Source organism: Melanostigma gelatinosum (assembly GCF_949748355.1).
Source record: "Melanostigma gelatinosum genome assembly, chromosome: 1".
Classification (NCBI taxonomy): domain Eukaryota; kingdom Metazoa; phylum Chordata; class Actinopteri; order Perciformes; family Zoarcidae; genus Melanostigma; species Melanostigma gelatinosum.
The window spans coordinates 12,252,655-12,262,136 of record NC_136634.1 but is presented as its reverse complement, the minus strand read 5'-3'; the positions used below and the strand labels follow the sequence as shown (position 1 = coordinate 12,262,136).

The 9,482-nt window shown below is 41.7% G+C and overlaps 1 protein-coding gene across 2 annotated transcripts; it reads right to left on the bottom strand.

Moving 5' to 3' along the window:
• Positions 1-393: 393 nt before the first annotated feature.
• nr2f2 (nuclear receptor subfamily 2, group F, member 2) lies at positions 394-7,410 on the bottom strand. Of its 2 annotated transcripts, none has more exons than XM_079273543.1 (3): positions 6,306-7,410; positions 4,812-5,357; positions 394-2,832 (listed from the first exon to the last, which is right to left on the bottom strand). In XM_079273543.1, the coding sequence occupies exons 1-3, from the start codon at positions 6,757-6,759 to the stop codon at positions 2,558-2,560; spliced, it is 1,275 nt and encodes a 424-aa protein (XP_079129669.1). In that variant the 5' UTR covers positions 6,760-7,410; the 3' UTR covers positions 394-2,557. The 2 variants fall into 2 exon arrangements, with proteins under 2 accessions (XP_079129669.1, XP_079129670.1); XM_079273544.1 differs by having other exon boundaries at positions 4,812-5,339.
• Positions 7,411-9,482: the final 2,072 nt, after the last annotated feature.

The window sequence follows — 9,482 nt, the reverse complement described above, 5'->3', positions numbered from 1 at the left end:
ACTGTTAACAAATGGTATTATCTGTTGAGGCAGCTTACAACTGTTGAATCCTATTTCTGAAGTTAAACTGACAGCCACCTTCAATCCATTATTTCCTAAACAGTCTAGTCAATTACTGATCGGCATTTTTATAGAAAATAATCTTAACCTTGTAGCAAAAAGTGAAGTCGTTGAGCGGGCATGTTGGGTGATTGATTAATTATTTTGAAATTCATTAATCACTTTCATGGGGCAAGAGGGCAACATCCTGCCACGCAAATTGACTCCACCCCCCCCCCCCCACCCCACCCCACCCCTCCCTCCAACCGACCACACACCCACATCGCACATACAAGGACATGTTCACGCGTATGTTTGAGAAGTAAAAAAAACATGAAAAACGTGTGTTTTCAAATTCATAAATTATAATTTAATACCAAGAACAAATTTACAGCAGAATGCTTGTTTACAATAAGCTAACACAAACAAACAAGAATTGTGTTCAACTATAAACTTTCACACACACTCACATATATCACTTGCAATTAATAATAATAATAATCATAAAAAAAGTATCTATACGTTATCAATACCCTGCAGTCATATATTTTTATATATTTATATAAAAACGTGGGTCAGTTTAAACTGTTCATAATTACAATCATGTATCATTCTCTGGTCCATATGTGGCTACGAACAGCCAAAGATCAGTGTTCAATCAGTGATCCCTTTTAATTCAACCACAACATGATGTTCTGGTGTGTGTTGAAGAAAAGCCTCAAAACAAAGACAGAAATGCTAGCTTCCAAATACACACACGTTCTCACACACACGCGCGCGCACACACACACGCGCTCAAGCACACCACGGCACCTGTCAAAGACCAAAGGAGCAATAACACTAAAGTTAAAATATCAACTCCTTTTCCCAAACCTGCTCACCCTGTTTAAGTCTGTAGCCTAATAATGAACTTCGTTTCTTTTCTTTTTCTTTAAATACAAGGGCTAGTGTACTGAATGCACAGATTATATCTATACAGTCAAAAAAGAGAGAGAGAAAACATTTACATTTATATATCAAAGGTAAAATAGGTTAGCGACCTGTGGCCATGCATTCACAGTCTAAATATACATGAAAAAGAAAACATTTGTAGTAATATGTATATACATTAAAAACATAACTTTCAGTGCTACTAGCTAAGTCTGCCACTCAATTTTGAAGACGTTGTATTACCGAGAAAAAAAATGGCAACCACAGATTTTTCTTAATCACATATACTTTGTATAAAGGAAAGACTTGTTGAAATGAATTGACCTATATTTACAAGAATACTGCCTCTATCAGTGTTTTTCAAGTGAAATACACCACTGAAGTTTTAAATCTAATTGTGTTACCCAAAAACGTTGTAGGCCTACTTTAACACCGTTTTGATAGGGGGATCACATCATGCTTGTCAGGCACTTAATGCTTGAAGTGAATAAAGGGTGACATTTCAGGGACGCTTTAATAATACTGCTATTAAACACTTCTCTGGCTAGGCTTCAAAGTTGTATGACCCTTGCCCTCTCCAAATTTGTTTTTTTACAAGTTAGTTTTGCTTTCAGTGCAGATTGGGCCACTGCAATCAGCCTTAAATGCACATATAATGCATTTAAAGCAACTTGTCTCAAATACCTTTCTAACAGCAGGATAGGCAACTTGTAGGATGTTTTTTATTGTGTCCAATTGGGGAATTAATGCAAAATATCCGAATTTGGATGAAATGGGGAAGACTTTTTCAGCAAATAATTTGGAAACCAAAGTTGATCCTGTAACTTCATATTAATAAAGAGCAAAATGTTACCGGTGGGTCATAAAGTTGAACATGAACTCGAAAAAAAACTCCCTTGCAGATGGTATTGGTCATCCTAAGAATATAAGTGCGCTTGCAGCATTAAGCCTAGATTATAAGCCTAAACTCCTATTGCTGTGGTTTTAATTCTTTTTAGAACTTTTTTTAAATTTTTATTTTTTTATTTTTTTACACCTTTTTTAAAAATAAATCATTGTTTTAGAAAATAACACCACCTGTACTACAGAAATCACATAGGCCGGTTTGGAACCAGAAAGGAGGAACAAAGAAAGTACAAAACACAGCTATACATGGACACAGGACAAGTCATTTGAGAAAAGAAAATTCACGTTTTGTATTTTCCCTTTCTCCTGTTTTTTTCATTTTACCCAAATTATCATTTTAAATGCACTTAATACTTAAATGTCCCTCATAAGGATCAACAAAATCCCTTTTACTTGTTTTCCTCATTTTCTTCTTTCATTAAAAAAATGAATCGAAGCAGGTTGTTCTGCATGAACACTGGGAGCTTGTATCTGCCATTTTGAAAGTTCAGTGGATGTCTCAATTTTTTTTGGAGTAGGGGGGAATTCACAGTCATTTACGTCAATGTATTTCTTCATGAAAGCCAGCCCCGTGTAACAGCCGGTTTTTTTTTTTTTATTCCTTCCACAAAAGCAGCTATAATCATTGTAGTCTCGCAGCCCCCCACAACCCCACCTTTTGTTTGTTCGTCTCCTTCTTGGTTTACTGAATTGACATGTAAGGCCAGTTAAAACTGCTCCCCGAAAGCAACATATCCCTGATGAGAGTTTCAATTGGGGTTTTACCTACCAATCGGACGAAAAATAATTGTTCTATGACCGAGGAGGAGACTGTGCGGAGGGAAGGCAAGCGGAGTAACAACTTCCCAAACCGTGTTGGCTGGTTGGGGTACTGGCTCCGGACATACTCCTCCAGGGCGCACTGGGACTTCTCCTGCAAACTTTCCACATGGGCCACATCTGAGAGGCCACAAGCATCTGGAAGGAGGGGGAAAGCAAATAAACATTAATAAAGTGTAACCTAAAGTGTTTCTCTCACTAGGAGTTTTTTTCCCACCGTGGTGATTTGGCGGAAATTGATAGCCTGTCACATTTAGGAAAAAAGCAATTATTTTAGGAAATTATTCTTATCCCATTATATGTAGAAGTGGAGTTTATTAGTCTCGAGGCTTGTTTTCATTAATAACTCGTGCATATGTTTTTCAGTGTATGATAATTATTTAATACCATTGCGCAATGCGAATAATTATCACACCACAAATAAAATACTAGATATGCACTATGATGGCAACTTCTGTGGTTTAAACAATTCTATCATATTTTAATTAAAAAATATAGAGATTAAATAAAAACCGAACTTGAAGCCTTTTTGCCATATACTCAAGAAGCAGCGGACAATGTGAATGTTGTGTTGCTTCTCTTAATTCGGCGGTGCTCCTTTTATCGCTGCTATAACTCGGATATAGAGTCAATTAAAGGTGAACTAAATAATTAAGCATATTCATAGCAAAAGACTGTGTTTTAGATGGGGCTGTCTTTCACAGGCAGTGGCAGAGCGAGGCAGAGGGGAGGGGGAGGGAGAGAGGGAAAGACAGAGAGACCTACTGACCTTTAGTGAGCAGAGATTTAGCTTGGAAAAAGGGCCTATAGCCTACGGAGTTGCCGTCATACTACACCACCAGAGACGCATAATCACTATCTTTGCTGCTGCATGTGGGCGGCAGCTGATTATGTGCCAAAAACGCTTGTATGCGCAATGGTTAAGTTTGTAAAGTTTATGCATGACAACAACCAAACCACCAAAGTAGCAAAGGCGTGTCATTCAAGCTACAACACACAGCTCATGTTCAAGCCTCAGGTATGGAAGAGACAAATTAAACCATTGTGGCCCATTAAAAGGCTTAATAATAAAATGCAATGACCTGAAATGTGATTTTCTGTTTTTTGGATAGGCTAACAAACCATCACGAGAACAATAGTGGGCTGCTATAGAGCTAAATGAAATACAGAGGCTGATGGCTTGCAGGTAAGACATGCATTCACATGCGATGCAACCTTGTAAATCTCTAACACACGGCTTTTTTTATTTCACCCTTTAATGGTGGAGCTAATGTAACAAAATAGCTGGGAAGTTTGGGTCATGACCTAGTTCTGGAGCAAGTCCAGAGACGCCTTATATCCTGCGAGGCGCAGAGAATATTTCTGCAAATATAATGAAACCCGCCCCTCCTGTCAGTGCTCAATATCCCATAATACTGTTAGATTCGGACATATTTGCAATTACAATGTGGGCATGGGGTCTCCATGCGTTTTCTCGGACATGTCTGTCCCCTGAATGACGCGAGAGCGTTGAAACCTGCGCTTTGCTTTTACTGTGTGCAAATGGGACATTAGGCTTGTCTTTCTTTTTCTATTCCCCTCCCCCTCGGAGCCTGACATCATTTATATCTGTCATCCCCTACAAACAAGACGTGGGGTATACACACATTGATATATGGCGGAAAAAAAATCAAAGTGTAGCAATTCATCTGCAAGCTATTGGATTCCTAAAAAGTGTGTTCAGAGATAGATTTTATGATGATTAAGGTAATTATTGTGGAGTTATCGGTCTTCTTTAACTCGAGATTATGTTCTAATGTTTCAGTCACTTTGCTCTTGTTTTGTTGTTAATTTAAGTAAAAATCCATTACGTTGCCATGCCTAATATTTCCAGTTTAGCCCTCTGTGTGTGTGTGTGAGTGCGTGTCTTAAATCAGTTGATTAATCAAGTGGTTTATAATTCACCAGCCACAAGTCTATCCAAAAGCTCTTGACCATGAAGGCGGCACATAGGTGCACATTGAAGCAGGGTGTTCATTTAAGACACGCAACAGCTTCTGTCGATACATTTACGTCAGTGAGCATGTTAGTGACATTCACACAGACTGAACTTGGAGTGTGCCAGTCTATTGTCTTACCTGTGGTGAAGAGCACAATTGCCTTTAAGCAGCTATATTCAGCAGAGTCAACGTGCAAAACTTTGAGCTTCTCCACTTGTTCTTGGAAGATCCTAATGTGGTCCATAAAGGCCACCACTCTGTCCGCAGACATGGGGGAGGCGTGAAGGCCAGCCGCCGCCAGGAGAGGAGCCACGTGCAGGGGCATGGAGCACTGCGCGGCGTTGAGCACAAATAACTCACTCCACGTCAACCTCAGCAGAGCCACCTGGTCGGTGATCTGAAGGTCTGGGAAGAAGGGAATATTCCTGGCCCACTCCACGGCGCTGAAGAGCATCCTGGCTGCTAGTTCACAAATGTTCTCGATGCCCATTATGTTGTTGGGCTGCATGCACTGACTGCCATACCGGGACGTCGGGTAGGGCTCCGCTCTCAACAGGAGAGAGATATATCCGGATAAGTAGGAATGGCAGTGCAGTGGGTCTCCATTTGTCAAGGCGAACTGACCGTGGTGTGGCTGTGTGGGTGGCACCCGTCCCCTTTGCACGGCTGCAGTAAAAAGAGAAACTACAGATATTGAAGCCTGAATTCTACAGATCATCACACAATATCCTCATGGGCTTAGAGACATGCTGTTAAATATTATACATTTGAACGGGACAGAACAACTGAATCAAACGCTTACAGCTCTTATGATGAATAAATGACACACATCATGTTTTTTTATAGCACATCATAACAGACACACACGCACACATTATGTTATTGCATGGGAGTTTTAAAAAAGGCTGCACAGACAATGTTGAAGCTGTAGGGAGACAAATCATGTAATGAAACACCAGAGATGCGCCTTAAACACGTTTAACACAAGACATGTCTTTAAAATGATGCTTTTCGGCAACAGCAACATGAGCTGGCTGTGAAGGAACACAAAGAGGGCAAGGGAGACCTTGCATGTTTAACCCTTAACCTACTTAGCAATTCATCTCGTTTTACCATACATGCAGGCCTATTTTCGACAGGTATTCAAATAAATTCTTAGGATTATGTGCGCTTAATTCACGCTAGTGTCCAGCTTTAGACAGAGTGAACGAGGCAGACGCGGTAGATGTGGAGATGTAGCCTGAACACGCTATCTCTTAATTCGACACTCGCCATAATAGCGCAGAAGGCTATATTGTATCATTCAGTACAGATGTATCTCTGCGCTCATGGCGTTATCTGAATATACATTTGATAGCCCTCGCATGGCCAGGGGGTCGGATCTTGTATGTGAAATGCAGAACTATAGCGCTGGAGCCGGATACTACAATACAGCGGCTAAAAGGAAGAAGCGACGAGCCCCGTCTCGACCACGGCGGAGAGCGGCTCCATTGCGTGCTGCTGCCGCACAGCCGGGGAGAGAAAAGTCGGAGGAGAGAGAACAGGCTACGGTGGCGACATTACACGGTTTCATGTCTGGAAGCCTAAAAGCACATTCACACAAATAAATAAGAAAACAAAAAGTCCCAATACCTTCCCGTCTCATGCCGACTTTCAGGCATTTTTTGAGGCGGCAGTACTGACACTGATTGCGGTGGTGTTGGTCGATTGGACAATTCCTGTTGGCACGGCATGTATAAGTGAGGTTCCGTCGTACGCTCCGTTTGAAGAAGCTTTTGCAGCCCTCACAAGTGAACTGGCCGTAGTGTTTGCCGCTAGATTTATCCCCACAGACCACACATTCAATGTGCTGTGGCTGCTGTTTCTCCGACTGCTGCGTCGTCTGGTTCGTCGGCGTGGACTGTGTGTTGTTCGGGGGTCCTTGGATCGGCGTCTGAGGGATCGGAGGGGCGACCTGAGAGGCTGTCAGATTCAACTGGCCCGGTTGAGGGGTGGGAAGAGATAGTCCTCCTTGGGTTTGCGAGGAAAGGGTGCCTTGGGTGTCAGCCACATCGTCCTGGGAGCCTCTCCACACTACCATTGCCATATCTATCAGTCAACGTAAAGAAACTTTTTGTCTGCCGTTTTGGTGTCGCGGTGAATAATGTCTCAAGGAAACGCGGTAAACTGTGACAAACAGCCGGACACACAAAATGTCAAATCTAGCCTACGTTGAATCCACTCAGAATCTCCCGAAAACTGTCGATTTATTGCTGTTGGAGACGTTGCGAAGCGCGTTTTCAAAACTGATGCGATGGCGAGCTGAGTCGCTGCCTTGCGCTTAAAGGCCAAGTCCAGGGGCGCTTACAGTCAGCCATCCAGTACACCCATCAATGGGAAATGTAGGCTAAATATTAAAATAATCAGCCGAGGTAGCATGGACTATTCAGTGAATGATGGAGCAGGTTTTGAGAGACCGTGCCTGCAGCAGCATAAAACAATTGGTGAGCACACTGTAGCAGCTACTATCAAGTTCCAGCACAAGTCTTGAAGAAAATCACCAACTGGGTAAAAAAAATCGCGTCTTCTTCCTTTTTCTTCTTGTGAGGTTGCGCCAGCAAAGCGCGCAGCTGAAGCCAATGCTTTTTGGGAGAGCCTGGAATATGAAGACAACTCTCCCCAAAAAAAGCAAAAGCACGAAAAAACCAAAACACAAAAAAACAAAGCTCGCAACCTACAAACCTCACTCCGTGCACTGAAAAATAATAGGAAAAAGGAGTAAAGAAACAAAGTGATCAAATATGTTAAAAAGGCGGAGGTTAGGAAGTGATTTGCGATTGGTAGGAGCCGGGCTGGCAGAATGCTTTCTCTCTGATCAGCTCACTGAGCTCTCTATATAGTGAACTTTGACACGACTGCTGCAACTTAGCACACGTTACCATGGAGATCGGCTGCCATATAAGGAAGGAGAGTGTGTTTGACTGGTCAGAGCTCAGGGACCTCCCCCTGAACCTTATTGGCTAGTCGGCACTTGTGCTACTTGGTACCTTGCCAGAGCCAGCATGGAGGTCGAGAGGGCCGCTTGGTCCTAAAACGAGACGTATTTCGGGAAGAGGAATCCTTTCTATTCACTCAAATAGCCCAGATTATAGAATATACTGATATTACCAGTAAAACGTTGGAAAATTGCATGAAGAAAAACACAGTCTAAAGTCAGTGCCTTAAATCGCGTTACAGTATATCCGTAGCCGTAGAGCGAGCTGAAATATCCAGATATTTCGTCCCTGAGACACAGGTGCACCTTTTGGAACAGGATCTGTGCTCATTAGCCATTATAAAACGGTCTATCTATTGGGCCATACTATTCACCCTTTAAGCAAGTGGATATAAAAACAGAGTACAAAAATACACATCTTAGTAGAAAAACAGACAAAAGAAGACACTCAGACTGCATGATGCTCTAAATGAAGATTGGGAACATTATCTAGGATAATTGTGAATAAAACAGCATGAAGACTCATGTGGTCAATGCACAACAGTTTAGACGAAAGCCATGCGCATAATAGGGTCACACAAAAAAGATATGTCATCTGAATTTTTACATTTTTCTCCACGATCCTATATTTGTACAGGGTAATATACCTATTAGCGCTTCTTTTCACACCATGTACCATTCATCAGATCCACACCTCTTGTAAAAATGTTATGATAGGCTGCTGACATCATCTGGACACCCGGTGCAGCCTGCTAATCCCCCGCCGCAAACATCCCTAACACACCAGGTCAGAAAGGCCATATCTGGGTCTCAAAAGTCAAAGCTTTTTTTTCTTTATGTGGTCAAAACGTGAAACGACTACAGCTTTAAATAGGGACTACATTTAAAATGTCCCTTGAGGTGAAAGGCCATGCCCTTCACATTAAGGTTAGGATGAAAGTTAAGCCACTTCCTGATAAACAACACGATAAAAGCTGGTGTGATCATTTCGATGCTTTACAACGCCTGTCAGATGTTGCCTTATAATAAAGATAATCTACAGTTTGGGATGATGACAAACACAGTGAGGGATACCTTGCATGTAAAACGGGGTCGGTGGTTGCACAGAGTTTCTGCCCACATGGCTAATATTATTTTAAGGCTTGAAGGCTATTTAAACAGCAGTAAAGAAAAGGTTTACTTAAAGGCTATTAAAGTTGAAATGCAGGTGAAACTTCACGGAGACAGACAGATGAATCTATAGCCTGAGCCGTGTCTGTCTCCACAGAGAGAGCAGCAGCAGCAGCATGCATTGTCCCAGGATGTTTTACAGTATATGGGTGCCCCCTAGCGTATGAAGTGCTTGCTTCAAATGAGATTCAATTTAGAGGAGCCATCCGACACGGAAACCGCTTCAGTCTCTTCTCCCGCATCGACCAAACTAACGAGCACCATTTTATACTGATGACTGTTTGTTTAAATTCTGTTTTACATGACTTGGACGGCAAAGCTTTGAGAGTTGCCAAAGTTGGATTTACTTTTTGCCACTTCAGGCAGTCCCAGCGGTGGCATTTAGACCAATTATTTCTTTATTCTAAAACAAATGAGCTAATTACATTTAGTCTGCATTACTATTTTGTCGGTTTTATTTACAGAAGTCGTGAAAATGAAGAGCCTGAAAATAAAAACACTCCGAAACGTATTCATTTGTCGAGGATCCAGCGTCCTTTAAATGGTAAGTATACCTTTTTCACACTTTATTGGGATAAATCGGTAAATTGCAGTGCTTTATTCCTCAGCTCTATCTTAAATTATTGTTTAAATAAGCGGACAGGATTATCTGTTGTAATAAAAGA

Bases quoted from the DNA above. Each gene is read 5' to 3' on its own strand.
- nr2f2 (XM_079273543.1), bottom strand. From the start codon at position 6,759: ATGGCAATGGTAGTGTGGAGAGGCTCCCAGGACGATGTGGCTGACACC. The intron at 5,358-6,305 runs GTATTGGGACTT...CAATATCTGTAG, and splicing joins AGTCGGCATGAGACGGGAAG to TTTCTCTTTTTACTGCAGCC. The intron at 2,833-4,811 runs GTAAGACAATAG...CCCTCCTTCCAG, and splicing joins AATTGTGCTCTTCACCACAG to ATGCTTGTGGCCTCTCAGAT.